The following is a 16,692-nucleotide window of genomic DNA, read 5'->3' on the forward strand; positions in this document are numbered from 1 at the left end:
CTTTCTCTCTTTCTCTCTCTCTCTCCTCTCTGTCTCTCTCTCTCTCTCTCTCCTCTCTGTCTCTCTCTCTCTCTCTCTCTCTCTCTCTCTCTGCCTCTCTCTCTCTCTCTGTCTCTCTCTCTCTTTCTCTCTCTCTCTCTGTCCCTCTGCAGGTCGACTGTCCGAACTTTGTCCGTGTGTTGCAGCCGATAAACTCCACCCACCTCTACGCCTGTGGCAGCTTCGCCTACAGCCCCCATGACACCATCATCGTGAGTCCGCAGGATAATTATTCAGGATAATTAATTTCTCTCCATCACGTCTCAGTTATTAACCAGTGAACACAACGTTTTTATTACTGATGGAAAAGATGACAATGATTCTGTTGGCTTTATTATTTCCACAGAAACATTGATTTACACACAGACATGTTGTAGAGGTCTGGAACAACAGAGTCAGACCAGGCCCCCCCTCAGTGGAGGAGACACATGTCACCAGGCCTCCTGTTAGAGGAAAACCTGCAGAACATGGAGGAGCTTCATTAATGATGATCATGATTCAGATTTAACACAGGATCCAGGGAATCACTGATTTCTCAGGGCACTGCAGTGTCTGAGCCTGTAGAAAATATGAAGATGATGAAGCTGATGACCTCTGTTCGTCTCCTTCAGGACACTGAGACCTTGACCATGGGCCAACAGGGCGACGCTAAAGGCCGCTGTCCGTTCAGCCCCTTCCAGAGGAGCACGGCCGTCACCGTCGGTCAGTCTGCTGATCACAGCTCATCACCAACCAATCAACCTCTGTGTCTGCAGCACTGTATACACTGCTGCCACGTGATTGGCTGATAGATAACTGGATAACAAGCAGGTGCACATGTTCCTCATAAAGTGTGCATGATGCAGCATAAAGAGACTCTAATGTCAGACCTGAGCCTCCGTCTTCAGTCAGCATCTCGTCGTCCACTGAGACTGACTTTGTCGTCACACGTGTGTCTTCATTCAGCTGTTGTGTTTGTTTGTGTTTGTCCGTGTGCAGACGGCGAGCTGTTCACCGCCACCACCAGCGACTTCAGAGGAGTCAAACCACAGATTTCTCGACACCTCAGCAAACCCAACCGGCCGGACGTCAGCCAGGACTCGTCTGTGTCCGTCAGTCTGCTGGAGGGTGAGTGAGACCGGACCCGGTCCTAGAGGTGTGAGTCCAGTGAAGACACACCTGAGTCGACAGGTGTGTCACTTGTCTTTAATGTGCAGCTTCTCTCTGGAGATCAGCTCCTCTTTGGTGACTCAGACTTGGACTTGAAAACCAGGGACTTGAGACTGGATTCAGACAGGATCCAGGTCTTGTTGTTGTGGAGCTGATGGTCTGAATATCTGCTGCTGATGGTAAAATAAATGCTGATGTTGAAGCCCTGGAAACCTCTCGTCTCACCTCAGACTTTCAGCCAAACCACTGCAGCGAGCTTCAAACTGACTTCCTCACTGATTCACTTCCTCTTTGTCTCAAAATTCCTAGTAAAGGCCACACATGTGTTTCCCCATGTCTCAGTCCTACATGTACAAACCCTGGAAGTGCACACGGAGCTGTGCAGGATCAGGTCAACACACAGAAAAATGGACGTGCAGCATCACATCTCAACTTTCCTCTTCTTCATCAGTCTCAGCTGAAAACTTTATTTGCTCTCACATCTCTTTTCCCCCTGTTCACATGGCACAGCCCCCTGAGTTTCTCCCTCTGTCATCACTTCCTGTATTTCAGAGCCAACCTTCGTGAGCTCGTCGGCGGACGTGGCAGAGAGGAAGCTCTACTTCTTCTTCACTGAGGTTGGGAAAGAGTTCAGCTTCGTGGACGAGCTGCAGATCGCCCGGGTGGCCCAAGTCTGCAAGGTGACAGTGAACAGAGGGAGGAGCCTCTGACGGCTCATCTCATTCGTCAGCTTCGTTACAGCTTCCTGCGGTCCCATCACACGCCACATTAACAGACGGCATCAATTCAAACGCCAACTCACAGTTTACAAAGATGCAGACCTTCAATAACAGATCAAAGTTTCTCTCTTGATAAACATTTATTACAGCAGATCAACAGGTCAGTGCACCTGCTGTCTGGGTGTCAGTTAATAAAGTTAATAAAGTTTATTTACAAAAACTCACAAAGTGCTTTACATCATGAGGTGGAGCAGGTTCAGACAGACGCAGCTAAAGCTAAAAGATCGTTACGATAATCAGCTCCAGCTCCACCTTCATCACCACTGATCTCAATCTGACAATGTTCCTCAAATGGATAAAACATGATGATCATGAAGATCATCCAAACATTCAGCTGGGGGCAGGGGTCAGGCCTCCAAACATTCAGCTGGGTTTAAAAGAGCAGAACAGCTGGAGATCATCAGCATAGAGACAATAATCTGTCCTGGAGGCAGCAGTTATCACGAGAACAGCAGAGAACCCAGAACAGAACCTTGAGGAGCACCACATGACAGAGGCTCAGAGTCAGACCTGGACTGACCCACAGAGACTGGATGAGACCCAGTCCAGGGCAGACCAGAGGTGCTGGTTCAGAATCAAACCCTCACTGAGAAAAAATATAAAACCTGTTCAGACAAAATTGTTTGTATCAGATGTGGAAACTTAGTGACAGAAATATTTCTGCTGTAACACCGTGGGCAGTTTCTTCATCAGACCAAACCACAGAGATGAGTTCAGACTGATCACATGACCCCCTGACATGACTGGAGCACCTCATGTCCACCTGCTCTGAACTGGACTCTTCTCTCTGTGCTGGTTTCACAGGACGACGTCGGGGGACAGAGGACTCTGCAGAAGAAGTGGACATCCTTCGCCAAAGCCCCTCTGCTCTGTCAGTCCCACAGGCAGCTTCCCTTCAACGTCCTCCAGGACGTCTTCACCCTGCAGCCACCAGAGGGTGGCAACGCCTCAGAGACCCTGTTCTATGGCATCTTCACCTCTCAGTGGTAGGAAAACAAGAAGTCGTTAATGAGCTGAAGCCAAACCTCCATCAGGTAAAGCTGACGGAGGTGTGAGGCATTCAGCCAATCAGCTGCTGTATCCTGAGGCGTTTTTAAACGGCTGTGTCGGGGTTTACAAACTGCTTTATCCTCCTTTTTATCACGTTAACAACAGGACGTCTTTACGTCCACCATGAAGTGACATACAGCTCATCATCATCATCATCATCAACATCATCATCATCAGTGATGACAGTGTACCCTCTGCTCTCTGTCAGGTCCTCAGGTCAAGAGTCTGCAGTTTGTGTCTTTAAGCTGCAGGACATCAGGACGACGTTCTCAGGGAACTACAGGACCTTCGACATGCAGAGTCACCAGTGGAGCCCACTGCTGGAAAAACACTCCTACCTGGGAAAGGTGAGGAGGTCACTCCGACACTGGGCGGGTTCAGCAACCAGAGACAGTCCAGGGTGTTATTACAGGTCAGGGTGTTGTTACAGGTCAGGGTGTTGTTACAGGTCAGGGTGTTGTTACAGGTCAGGGTGTTACTACAGGTCAGGGTGTTATTACAGGTGTTATTACAGGTCAGGGTGCTATTACAGGTCAGGGTGTTGTTACAGGTCAGGGTGTTGTTACAGGTCAGGGTGTTACTACAGGTCAGGGTGTTATTACAGGTGTTATTACAGGTCAGGGTGCTATTACAGGTCAGGGTGTTGTTACAGGTCAGGGTGTTACTACAGGTCAGGGTGTTGTTACAGGTCAGGGTGTTACTACAGGTCAGGGTGTTATTACAGGTGTTATTACAGGTCAGGGTGCTATTACAGGTCAGGGTGTTGTTACAGGTCAGGGTGTTACTACAGGTCAGGGTGTTATTACAGGTGTTATTACAGGTCAGGGTGCTATTACAGGTCAGGGTGTTGTTACAGGTCAGGGTGTTGTTACAGGTCAGGGTGTTGTTACAGGTCAGGGTGTTACTACAGGTCAGGGTGTTATTACAGGTGTTATTACAGGTCAGGGTGCTATTACAGGTCAGGGTGTTGTTACAGGTCAGGGTGTTACTGCAGGTCAGGGTGTTATTACAGGTGTTATTACAGGTCAGGGTGTTGTTACAGGTCAGGGTGTTACTACAGGTCAGGGTGTTATTACAGGTGTTATTACAGGTCAGGGTGTTATTACAGGTTGTAATTACAGGTTGTTATTACAGGTGTTATTACAGGTCAGGGTGTTATTACAGGTTGTAATTACAGGTTGTTATTACAGGTGTTATTACAGGTCAGGGTGTTATTACAGGTTGGGGTGCTATTACAGGTGTTATTACGGGTCAGGGTGTTATTACAGGTCGTTATTACAGGGTGTTATTACAGGTCAGGGTGCTATTACAGGTGTTATTACAGGTCAGGGTGTTATTGCAGGTCGGGGTGTTATTACAGGGTGTTCTTACGGGTCGTTATTACAGGGTGTTATTACAGGTCAGGGTGTTATTACAGGTGTTATTACAGGTCAGGGTGTTATTACAGGTTGTAATTACAGGTTGTTATTACAGGTGTTATTACAGGTCAGGGTGTTATTACAGGTTGTAATTACAGGTTGTTATTACAGGTGTTATTACAGGTCAGGGTGTTATTACAGGTTGTAATTACAGGTTGTTATTACAGGTGTTATTACAGGTCAGGGTGTTATTACAGGTTGGGGTGCTATTACAGGTGTTATTACGGGTCAGGGTGTTATTACAGGTCGTTATTACAGGGTGTTATTACAGGTCAGGGTGCTATTACAGGTGTTATTACAGGTCAGGGTGTTATTGCAGGTCGGGGTGTTATTACAGGGTGTTCTTACGGGTCGTTATTACAGGGTGTTATTACAGGTCAGGGTGCTATTACAGGTTGTTATTACAGGGTGTTGTGAAACAAACATTACACATCTGCTCTGTTTGCTCAACACAAGAAAATTACAAACACGTTATTGTTTCTGAAAAGATGAAATAACAGAAATAAAAACTAACTGAGAATAAAACTTTTGAATTGGTTCATGTTGGAGCAGCAGGTTGTTAAACAGCTTCTTCATCAGAGATGTTTCACAGTGACACCTGGTGCTCACAACCAGCTCCAGGTGGTTTTACATCTAAACCACAGTCATTTCAAGACACACACACACACACACACACACACACACACATAGTGTAAAACTTGACTGAAAACCTGGTACTATAATAAAAAGTTGTACCTCCGGGTTGGACTCTGGGCCCGGGTTGGTTCTGGTTCTGGTTTACCTCTGTGATGTGTGACCCTGTGACTCTCCTCACAGTGTGGACTGGACGGTGCCACAGATTCTCAACTGGCAGAGGTGAAGAGAAGCTTCCTGACCGGCTCTGGTGTTAAACCGGTCACAGACGGTCCGCTGGTCGTGTCCTCGGGGCAGCAGTACAGTCGTGTGGCTGCGATGAGGACGAAGGCAGCCAATGGCAAACAGTACACCGTCCTTTACCTGCTCACAGGTGAGAGGTCGCACATTCTGCAGCACTGATGATACCGATGATGAGGAAACTGGAAAAGGTTGTTTGATGTGAATCTGATTCTCTGATTATAGAGTCTGGATTCCTGCACAAAGTGGCTTTGTTGGATCGGGGTGCTCGGGTCATTGAGGAGATTCAGGTCTTCACACAGCCTCAGCTGGTCAAGAGCATGGTCCTGTCCTCCACCAAGGTAAACCTGGTCCACGTCCGGTCAAAACATTTCACATATCAGTCGACATCAGCGACTGATCAGGCTGCAGGACGGCAGGTAGTCTGAGGCTGGAAGCTTTTAATCAGGACTGGGTCACATGACAACAGCCACCATTTTTCATCAGCTACAGATTTTATCTCCTGTTCACACTGTGTCTCCGAAATGATGATGGACAGTGATAAATACCTGATCTGACATTTACTTCAGTGGATCAACAAAAAACATCTTCATTAAATCTGTTCATGACTTCTGCATTATTATTATTATTATTATTATTATTATTATTATTAGTAGTAGTAGTAGTAGTAGTAGTAGTAGTATTGTTATTATTATTATTATTGTTATTGTTATGAATTGTTATATAAAATCATTTATAAATAATACACATTACTACACTATTATCCTACTATTTGACACTATTTTATATGATAATTATTTTTGTTGGAAGGTACATTGACTGGATAAAATATAAATGATTATTGTTACATTCTCTCTACAATTATATACAGTTACATCATTAATATCATTAATTATCACTTTACTTTCTTTTTCACACACACACACACACACACACACACACACACACACACACACACACACACACACACACACAAACACACACACTTATGCCTTACACATCATATTCTTGACATTTTTACTGTTGTGGTTTTTGTTGTCTGTCCATGATGTAAATAAAGTTAGAATTGAATTGATAAAAAAGTAAAGCACTTACTTCAGTGAGTGAAACATCCTCATGCATGCCTGCTCTCTGCTGCAGGGGGTCCTTTATGTGGGGACGTCTGAGGGCGTCACCGCCGTCCCTGTGGCCGACTGCTCCATCTACACAACCTGCAGCCAGTGTCTTCTGGCCACAGATCCTCTGTGTGGCTGGAGCCCGACCAGGGGGGTCTGCACCGGTCTGGACAGCAGTCCTGATACCATGTAGGTGAAAGTTAAAGACATGTACACGTTGATCCTGACTGGTTACTGAGCCTCAGGACATTTAAATGAAAGACTGATCAGAAAACAGAAAACACATCAGCCTGTGCAGTGGCTGACTGACTGGTTTCACTCCTCAGGGTTCAAGACCTGGAGAACGCCAACGTGACAGAGAGATGTCAGCAGACCAGGCCCAGTCAGGACACAGGTAACAACCTCCTCAGTCAAGATGTTCAACCTGCGCCTTCAGTTCAGAAACCTGTGACACAACATGGTGGAGATCTGACCTGAAGGTTTCTTGTATCTACAGCTTCGTTAACAGCTGATGAAACAACATTAAATCTGCAGGTTTTTGCTCATAAACCAAAAACGGGGGCCAGGGCTGTTGGGGGGCCCAGGCTGTTAGAGGGCACCCTTTATGTGTTGAAGAGCAGTGGCTTTTCATTGTTCTTTATAATAAAGAACAATAAAGATAATAGTTTGAAAATTACAAGGTTTTCAATGAACTTTATATTTCTAATTTGAAAATCCTTTCAACATGAACATCTGGAATAAAAGTGTTTAGATTTTGTACATTTTTATTGGTGTCAGATTAGTTATTATTTAATAGTGATGAACAATGATTGGAGGTTTCTTCCTGTTAAAAGAGGTTCTTCCTCCCCCCGTCACAAAGTGCTGCTCACTGTGGGACCTGTTTTTTTCTCTCTATAATAAATGTTGATTGATCATGTTGATTATGATTTGTGATATAAAAATTAAATTAAATTAAATTAAATTAAATTAAATTAAATTAAATTAAATTAAATTAAATTAAATTAAATTAAATTAGCTAAGTGCTGCTCTCTGTGGGACCTGTTGGTTTTTCTCTCCCTGAGTTGAACTGAATGAATTGAATTGACTTGACAACAACATGTTTGCTCCTCGTCACTCAGCAGGTCGATCCAGTCAAACACTCGCTGCTTCTCTTGTTTCTGTCCGACAGACGTCACCGTTGATGTGAATGAAGCTGTGACTCTCCCGTGTCTCAAACCTTCCAACCTGGCTGCTCTCACCTGGACCTCCTCTCAGAGCAGAAACCTGCCAGAGAAACTCTTCATCCAATCAGCTGATGGTAGCCTCAGGTTCCTCGCCACCGCCTCCACCTTTGGGAACTACCACTGTGAGGCAGAGGAAGGCGGGTACAAGGAAGTAGTTGTGGGCTATAATGTCAGACAGAGGGCTTCGCCGCGCTCAATGAGCCCCTCGCCAACAGTCTCCGATCAGCACGTGCCCAGTAGCCAAGACGAGCCTCAGGAGGACATTATATTTGAGACTCCTGGGACAGAACCCTCGGGAGAGCCAGGGGACGAAGAGGATACGTTCACAACCCGTTTTAAGGACGAGACCACCATCAAGACCCAGGATCCTGGTCTGAAAAACAACTTTGAAGACAATGGTTTGAACTCGACCGTGACCTCCAGAACAGAGACCCACTCTGGGAAGAAGCCGGTCGATGCCACTCGTGAAGAGAAGAGTTACTACAGCGAGCTGGTGGTCGTCTCCCTCCTGCTGGTGCTCTGCATCTGCATCCTGGCTCTTGGAGGCCTGCACATGTGGCGCCAACGGAAGACTGAGGTCAAAACCAATCCCCTGGTCAAGCCGGATGCTGATCCTGAGCTGAAGGTGGTGGACTAACAGAGTTTGTTCTGCAGTTTTGTGAAATCCTCTTCAGGTGTGAATCAGTTTGATCACAGAGGTGGCTTCAGTTTGTGCCTCTCATCTGTTAGCATCCGGAGCTACAGTGGAAACCATCTGCTCCTCAGAAACACAAATACCCTCCGATCTTTTTACACACCAGTTTTCCAAGTTGTGACGCTGTTGATTACCCAGGTACCTGGTCACCTGCCCTCCTTTGGTTTAGGAGCAAAAGGCACAGAGGCAGATTTATTTAGACAGCACATTATGATTCACAGAGGTCATTCAGTGTGTTTAACAGAAAATAAAGACATAGAAAAACAGAGGTAAAGACTGGGAGCAGTGTAAAAATTCACCTTCCAACAACTCTGATGTGTCTGATAGCATTTTATTTTATGCTAACCAACAGCATGGTTTACACACAGCTCGCAGCAGTAAGAGCTTAGCCAGCTGTTAGCCTAGCCTCGTGGTTATCGTATACCAGCTACCTTAAAACCTGCTTAATTTTCACCTCATTACTTCTTTTTTCAGCTCGTGATGAAGCTAAGCTAACAGTTTCCCCACAGTTCCAGTGTTTGTGCTAAGCTAGGCTAAACACCTCCCGAACGTCTCTGCAGCGAACACACAGGTGAAACTGAATCAATCAGAAACACGTGATTCTTTCTGAACTCGAAAAGCTAAAGACAGGAAGTTGTTTCAGTTTCAGTTTCAGCAGTAAAAGCAGAAGCAGAGGTTTAATGAAGCTGTTTGTTACCAGATTTAAAATCACTGGACTTTCTGGAACCTGTTAGTTCCTGATGTCTCGCCTGGTTTAACTCGTGTTTTCATGTTTCTTGTTCCCTAAACTTGAATCTGGAGATTCTTTGGTTTTATTTCTTCAAGACAGAACAAGACAGAATCATAACTTTCCTTGAACCAAATGGTCAAAGCAGACAACTCCCCCCGGAGCCCAAGACCAAGACCCCCAGGTTCACTTCCTACAACTGGTTCTTCATGAGCATGTTGTCGCCTGGTCAAAGTTTTAATTAGTCTTTAGTTAATTATTTTAGTATATTTTTAACATATTTTTTGTAAATACAGCTGTGTTTTATTTAAAGTGATTATCACACAGATGAAGTATTATAAAATCAGTTTGACCATTATTTCCTTATTAATTTATAATTAATTAACCATTCAGGGTCTAATGTTTTGTAAAATAGTTTTAAAAATCACAGTTACACAAAATCCAATGTGATTTTGTCTAAAACCCAAAGAAATTCAGTTTATCATCATCAATAGAAGAAAATTTTTACGTTTTTCACAAAATTTCTGTCAAATCATTTCAGAAACTCAGCAGCAAAAAATTTTCACTCACAGTTTGTTCTTTTTAACCAAATCAACATGTTGTGATATTTTTCTTGTTATTACAAAAAACTTTTCTGATAATATATATATATATATAGTTATCACAGGAAGCTTCTGTAATGTTGTAAAGAAGAGAAGTCTTTTATTTTAATGTGAAATTTATGTTTTTATAACAGGAAAAAGATTTTGTAAAAACTAGAAAATGTTGTTTTGTTTTTGTTTTTACAGTTTTCATTTTTTAGATGATATGATTTATGTGATTTGTTTTCATGTTGGACAAACAGCATGTTGTTTTCATTAGTTTTCATTATTTTTTTTAATGTAGTAACATTTATTATTGATGTTTAAACACACGTTGAATGACTCTGTTTTTGTGAATCATTTTGATAAATTCTGTGTTTTTAAAAACATTGAATCCTATCTTTTGATGATATATTTGTATTTTATAAACAGTCACTGATCACTTTGTGTAGATGAATGAATGAATGAACGTAAAACCTGCTGTGAATGTAATGACAAGACCAATATATCAATATATCAGTAATTATCAGTAATCTTAATCACAAATCAGTAACAAGTCCAAGCAGAAGTTTGCATGATTGTCATTTTTGATAATGTATCAACCCCCCCCACCCCCCCACCCCCCAACATGTTTTTATTTAATCAAAGTTACTGATAATCCTGTCCTCATGTATTGATTTATTGATATCCCAAAATGTGAATCTGAATTTGTTTTCTCACTGTGATGATTGATGATGATGATTCAGCTCTGATCCTGTTTGTTCAGCTCTCAGTTGTGTGTGTGTGTGTGTGTGTGTGTGTGTGTTCAGTACCTGCAGGGACCTTGTTTTGCTCTCATTGAGTATTTTTCTTTGTTTACATCGATCACAGATATTGAAGCTGCAGCTTCTCTTCTTCTCTATTGATCCTCGATCAGCTGTTTTTTCTGAGCTGTGGTTTAATGTGCTTCATATGAGAGACTGCACTGCTGCCATCTGCTGAGGAAATAAAGGCAATAATACAAACAAACTGGTGTTTTTCTGATCTGTTTTTTTAGATGGTAAAATTCACCCTTTTTTTTGTTTACAGTAGATGCAGGTTTTGGTTCCATCATGTTAGCGTGTCTACTGTTTGTGTTGTTTTGAATGTGTAAAACTATTGAGTTATGTTATTATAATGTTAATATTATTTTAAGAAGTTCAGCTTCAGAAATATAATTTCTCTGTTTTTAAAAGAGCACAGAGGAAAAAACCATCAGAGATTTGATCAGTATCAGAAAAGTTTGGATTAAAATTTTGTCTCTGATTTTGTAAAATACTGTGTAATCACATCTCATCTTTAAATAAACCATGTGAGGGAAATGTCTCTTTGGTGGAAACAGAGACACAACGACCCATGTGCTGAAGCACAGAAGAACATGTTCTTGGTTAGTTTCTCCACAACACAGCAGCTTTGTTTGAGGGCCTGAAACTGGTTTCAGATGTGGATTCTTGGAAATGATGCTTCGTGTGCTGCCTTCAGGTGTTGCTGGAATTATCACGGTCTCAAACTTACAAAATACATGACACACTAACCTGTGAGGGTTTTGAGTCTGAAAAGAATATTCACATTGATTTGATCCAGTGTTAATTACCGTATTCATCTGTAGTTCTCTGCCACTGTGTGTGAGTGTGGTGAAGTGGCTGTGAAGTCACAGACTGATTCAAACAGGAGTAGAAAAGAAATTATAATATGGAATACTTTTATATTTGGACTTGGAGGGGACTTCATGTGGATGAGAGAATGTTAATATTATTATTATTTTTTATACATACATACAGAACCATCTTCCATAATGTTACTTCCAACAGTGTTTGACAAACGCCTCCCTCACATATTCTTCTAAATTCTTCTGGACATCTTCATATGAGAAGTTAAAACAAATACTGAACATTAATAGACATTTTACAGCTACACCATGGCCTGTTATAGACCAGTTATTACATGTTTGTGTACTGATTATTAATAATGAACTGGACAGCTGATGGTGATTGATCACTCTGTGAAAACAAATATAATTTTTATGTGTTTCTACTTTCTCTCTTTCTTACTGTTACAACATCAATGAAGTAAACATACTGACCAACAAACTTTTTTTTTTAATTTCCTCCCTAAAGTAACTGGTTTGACCATAAGAAATCAGATTTACGAGTTTATATTGAGCACCTGAAGGCAGCATGATTTCAACCAGGAAGCAAATCAAACAAATTCGAGTCTGACAGCGTCCGAATCTCCGTCTGAAAACAGCTGATTTAACTGCAGGTAAACTTTTCTAACACAATCACAACACGACATGTTTGTACTCACAGATTCACAGACTTTTACTTTTAGCAGCATTTCCGGTGCGTTACTCAGAAATCTGTAGCCGTCTGGTTTTAACACTGGGGACGCGGAATGTAGAACCACTCACCAGGCTTCATTGAAAATTCATCAAATTTAAGATTTCTCAGCTGTTGACACATTAAAATCAGCATTTTAATAAAGGAAGGATAAAGAAAACTTAAATCATTGATTAGAAAGAGTTAAATCTGAACCTGAATGATGTCTGATATGAGGTGGTGGTGGTGGGGGGGGGGGGGGGGGGGGGGGGGGGTAGATCAGGTTGAAAGTGTCTGTGCAACAATATTTTCCCTAACCCAGCAGTCAGCAGGTCCAGACCTCTCACACTCCTGAGCTTTCAGTCAGTAAGTATGGTCCTCTTCACTGAGACCAGACCAGTCACCTGTGATGCTACAGAGACAAACCACCGAGCATGCTGGGATATTTACAACACACATTACTTCATCCCAGAATGCACCTGGCTCAGCACAGCTGTACCAACACAAACCTGCTGGGCCTCATCTGCAGAATTAATGACCACGATTCACCTGCTGTTGTTAAAGTTTCCCTTCCCTCTCAGCTCCTGTGACCTCTGACCTCTATCATGACGTCCACCTCCATCACCAAGGTCGGGGGAGTGGTGGTCGTCACTCAGGTCATTCCACGGGATGAGACCTCCATCACGCTCCAGACCCCTGCTGCTGCTGCCACCACTGCCCAACAGGCCCCGCCCCCAGCTGCAAGGGCCCCTCCCACTGTTCCCACCTCCCCTTCCAAGATGGACGACATGACCGCCACCTTCCTGCGGGGGCAGCCACACGGCCTCGGGGTGAGACACTGAAACTGTTATTCAGTTGCACTGAGTCAGAGCTGAACTCACAGACACAAACATGTTGATGTGATTCGGTGTGACTTCACTTCCTGAGGATATGTCCCTCCACAATAAAGCTCCAGAAATCCACTCACACAAACAGAGGCTGCAGAACTTCATTCAGAATCCTCCTGTTTTTAAGTTTCCTTCAGTATCACAGTGATGCAGTGGCATCATAATACACTGCAAACAGCAGCTGATCACAGCTGATCACAGCTGATCACAGATGTTATTTTTAAAGCCAGTTGAAACCATTACTACTGTGTGTGTGTGTGTGTGTGTGTGTGTGATTCCAGGTTGTTCAGATCTTCATCGGAGTGCTGTGTATTCTGTTCAGTCTGACCTCCGTCGTCTCTCAGCTGTTGATCGTCCACGCTCCGTTCTGCGTCGCTGTCACCGTGAGTCATCAGATCACTGATCAATAATCGATAGACTGACTCAAACCTCAGAGGCTGAAAAGTTGAACTGATTTTACTCAAACTCGTGTCTCTGCTGTTTCTCAGTTTGTGGTCTCCGGCTCTCTGGCTCTGGCAGCGGGAAGACGGACTTCAGTCGCACTGGTGAGTTGTCACACTTCATCTTGTTGTACTGATAGTCGTTGTGTGTCTCTGTGGTCGTTGTGTGTCTCTGTGGTCGTTGTGTGTCTCACACAACGACCACAGAGACACAGAGGTCGTTGTGGTCGTTGTGTGTCTCTGTTGTTGTTGTGTGTCTCTTTGTGGTCGTTGTGTGTCTCTGTGCTCGTTATGTGTCTCTGAGGTCGTTGTGTGTCTCTGTGGTCGTTGTGTGTCTCTGTGGTCGTTGTGTCCCTTTGTGGTCGTTGTGTGTCTCTGTTGTTGTTGTGTGTCTCTGTTGTCGTTGTGTGTCTCTGTGGTCGTTGTGTGTCTCTGTGGTCGTTGTGTGTCTCTGTTGTTGTTGTGTGTCTCTGTGGTTGTTGTGTGTCTCTTTGTTGTTGTGTGTCTCTGTTGTTGTTGTGTGTCTCTGTGGTTGTTGTGTGTCTCTGTTGTTGTTGTGTGTCTCTGTGGTCGTTGTGTGTCTTTGAGGTCGTTGTGTCTCTTTGTGGTCGTTGTGTCTCTTTGTGGTCGTTGTGTGTCTCTGAGGTCGTTGTGTGTCTCTGTGGTTGTTGTGTGTCTCTGTTGTTGTTGTGTGTCTCTGTGGTCGTTGTGTGTCTCTGTGGTCGTTGTGTGTCTCTGTTGTTGTTGTGTGTCTCTGTGGTCGTTGTGTGTCTCTGTGGTTGTTGTGTGTCTCTGTTGTTGTTGTGTGTCTCTGTGGTCGTTGTGTGTCTCTGTTGTTGTTGTGCGTCTCTGTGGTTGTTGTGTGTCTCTGTTGTTGTTGTGTGTCTCTGTGGTCGTTGTGTGTCTCTGTTGTGTGACCATGAAGATTTTTAATGTGATTATGTTGTGGTATTAAAAGGTTTTAAAGGTCGGACTTTTATTTTGGCGAGCTCTGCAGCCCTCCTGTGTGGATCAGGTCTCTGTGTTTCCTGTCCGTGCAGGTCTGGGCGTGTCTGGTGTCCAACGTGGTCGCCGTCGTGGTCAGCCTGGGGGGCGTGGTCTACCTGTGCTGGCTGCTGGCCGCTCGCCCCGTCTCCAGGCAGTTCTGTGAGACGTTCGAGGACATCAGCAGCTCGGATGTGTGGATTCGATGCAACAGTAACATGTGGATTCTGGATGTAAGTTTGTCTCTGACTGACCGGGGCCTCGGGGCCAAGCGGTCCAGTCCACATCAGTTCAGGTCCAGAACCTTTATTTCCTGTCTCATATTTGATGGTGAGGTTTTTAGGGGACGTTCTCTGACCCTGATACTGATTCTGATCTGATATGTGGAATCTGTAGATACTAAACCAGACCAGGTCCCGGTTCAGATCTATTCATTTAAAAAGCCCAAATAAAAAAAGCTGAGACGTGTGATCAGCTGATGGTTCCAGTAGAGGAGAGGTCTCACTCTGTCGGACTTCTGGCAGCAGCGTCACATCAGAGAAACCTGATGACAGAACAACATGAAACAGGTCTGTTGTGGGTTTGTGTGTCTGAACACAAAGATCATCTGTGTGGGAAGAGGCTTCACTCTGTTGTGTCTCCACCTTTGGCACCTGAATATCTGAAGCAGTAAATTTCACACTTCAGACCGACTCTGATAAAGACGAGTGAAAGCATGTGGACTCTGAGTCTGTGTCGTCCCTGATGGTTTCCGGTCTCTGGTTGTCTCAGGTGGTGATGTATGGACTTCTCTCTTCCGTCCTGGTTCTGCTCCTCCTGCAGCTTTGTGTCGCCATCACCGTCTGTGTTTTCTCTGGGAAAACCATCAGACACCGGGGCCACGCCTCCCCCGTCATGGTACGACCCGTCAGTCTGTTACTGCGGTCAAATATCAAAGTAGACTTCAAGTACCAAAAGTAAAAGTACTCAGTTTGCAGAACAGCTAATTTTAGAGTCATATGTATCAGATTATACTCTCACTGAGCACTTTATTAGGAACACCTGTACACCTGTACACCTGTACACAGAGCCTCAGGCTGCTTCAGGCAGGATAATGCTCCCAGTTCAGTCTCCAGACCTGGATCCAGCAGACCCCCTTTGGGATGTGGTAGAGCAGGAGACTTGCAGCATGAATGTGATGCATTCAGAGTCTCAGAGGAAAGTTTAACACCTGGAGGATCCATGACCTGAAGAACCAGAGTGGTGTTCCTAATAAAGTGATCACTGAGGGTAATTAGTGACATGTGATGGTCAACAGTCAGTGAAACACAAAGACAGACTCCTGCTGCTGCTGATGATGATGACGAAGATGAGTTTTTTGTGTGACCTCTGACCTCCAGGTGAGGGGTGATGAGTACCGCAGTCTGCTGTCCGCTGCAGCATCGCAGCCGGGCAGCAACGTCGCTCTGTTGGACAGCGAGGCTGCAGAAACCTCCGGACTGCCTCCAAACGCACCATGAGAGGGGAGGAAGAACCGTCTGAATACCACTTCAAATCCTACAGTAATACTGCAGTAAAACTACTGCAGAGTACTGTCATACTGTCATTATAACCTGTAATCATCTTTTCTGCTTATAGTTAACATGTTCCGCTGCATTCTGGGTAATTTAGGGGTTGATGTGCCACAGTTGTGATTGTGTTTAAATATGAAGATAGATAGATAGATGAACACAGAAGATAAAGACAAGAACTGTAACTAAAGCCCAGTTGAGCATCAGTAGAGAGTCAGGACAAACTGAGGCACAACATGAGCCGTTATCATTATTACAGATGGATGTTTGCTCTAATAACTGAAACACTACATGTTATTTTAAAGCTGAATTCACATGAAGACTCTACAAGTAAAGAACGACTTGTTGTCAGCGTTTCTAAGATTATCTAATGTTTGTTCCAGCAAGTCAAAATTAAAATGACACTTTTTTGAATGGAGTTTGGTGACTTTGCAGCAGTGTCCTGTGTTTAAAGGTTAGCTGTTTAGGTGTATGAAATTACCTTCATGCCTTGAATGTAAATCTTAACTTAAATCATTATACAGATGTTAGCATTATATTATTATATTACATAATATATTACCCCCCTCTGGAGTTTCAATTCTGTAAGTATCTCTTCCTGAGCTCTCCTCCTGCTGAAGCTACAGCAACAGCTACAAATATCATGAAATGATTTCCAGATTTCCAGACAGCATCTATATGTTGTTCCCTCCATGGACATACATAGCGCCTTAGTCTTGATCCAAGCACCAGCTGTAGGTGCAGCAGTTTTCTTCTCACGTGTTTTGCCTGCATTAAACCAGAATAAAGAAATGTGTATTGTGTATGTGGTTCTCAAAGTGACATCTGTTGGACGTAAGTGTAGCAG

The 16,692-nt window shown here is 43.8% G+C and overlaps 3 protein-coding genes across 8 annotated transcripts in view; all 3 read left to right on the forward strand.

Moving 5' to 3' along the window:
• Positions 1-10,656, forward strand: part of LOC139612781 (semaphorin-4A-like) — a 17,745-nt gene extending 7,089 nt beyond the window's left edge. For both annotated transcript variants that reach the window (XM_071468766.1, XM_071468765.1), the window contains 11 exons: positions 153-251; positions 651-741; positions 1,018-1,146; positions 1,741-1,868; positions 2,772-2,953; positions 3,226-3,364; positions 5,252-5,441; positions 5,534-5,649; positions 6,449-6,612; positions 6,750-6,817; positions 7,592-10,656. In XM_071468766.1, coding sequence (XP_071324867.1) covers positions 153-251; positions 651-741; positions 1,018-1,146; positions 1,741-1,868; positions 2,772-2,953; positions 3,226-3,364; positions 5,252-5,441; positions 5,534-5,649; positions 6,449-6,612; positions 6,750-6,817; positions 7,592-8,283 — 1,998 coding nt within the window. In that variant the 3' untranslated portion in view covers positions 8,284-10,656. The remainder of the gene's footprint in view (positions 1-152; positions 252-650; positions 742-1,017; positions 1,147-1,740; positions 1,869-2,771; positions 2,954-3,225; positions 3,365-5,251; positions 5,442-5,533; positions 5,650-6,448; positions 6,613-6,749; positions 6,818-7,591) is intronic.
• Positions 10,657-11,803: 1,147 nt separating this feature from the next.
• LOC139612809 (membrane-spanning 4-domains subfamily A member 4A) lies at positions 11,804-16,650 on the forward strand. 5 transcript variants are annotated; one of them, XM_071468823.1, is made up of 7 exons: positions 11,804-11,928; positions 12,566-12,814; positions 13,153-13,254; positions 13,360-13,416; positions 14,352-14,528; positions 15,067-15,192; positions 15,675-16,650. In XM_071468823.1, exons 2-7 carry the CDS (start codon positions 12,590-12,592, stop codon positions 15,792-15,794), a joined length of 807 nt encoding a protein of 268 aa, XP_071324924.1. In that variant the 5' UTR covers positions 11,804-11,928; positions 12,566-12,589; the 3' UTR covers positions 15,795-16,650. The 5 variants fall into 5 exon arrangements, with proteins under 5 accessions (XP_071324924.1, XP_071324921.1, XP_071324922.1 ...); XM_071468824.1 differs by having other exon boundaries at positions 11,828-11,928; positions 12,549-12,814; XM_071468825.1 differs by having other exon boundaries at positions 11,830-11,928; positions 12,614-12,814.
• The window catches only part of LOC139612811 (polymeric immunoglobulin receptor-like), a 60,694-nt gene continuing 56,847 nt past the window's right edge, over positions 12,846-16,692 (forward strand). The window contains exon 1 of the mRNA XM_071468830.1: positions 12,846-12,997. The gene's annotated coding sequence lies outside the window, so the exon portion shown is untranslated. The remainder of the gene's footprint in view (positions 12,998-16,692) is intronic.

The sequence above is a fragment of the Trachinotus anak genome, unplaced genomic scaffold (genome assembly GCF_046630095.1).
Source record: "Trachinotus anak isolate AG129_WGS33_773 ecotype Australia unplaced genomic scaffold, CSIRO_AGI_Tana_v1 ptg000032l, whole genome shotgun sequence".
Taxonomy (NCBI): domain Eukaryota; kingdom Metazoa; phylum Chordata; class Actinopteri; order Carangiformes; family Carangidae; genus Trachinotus; species Trachinotus anak.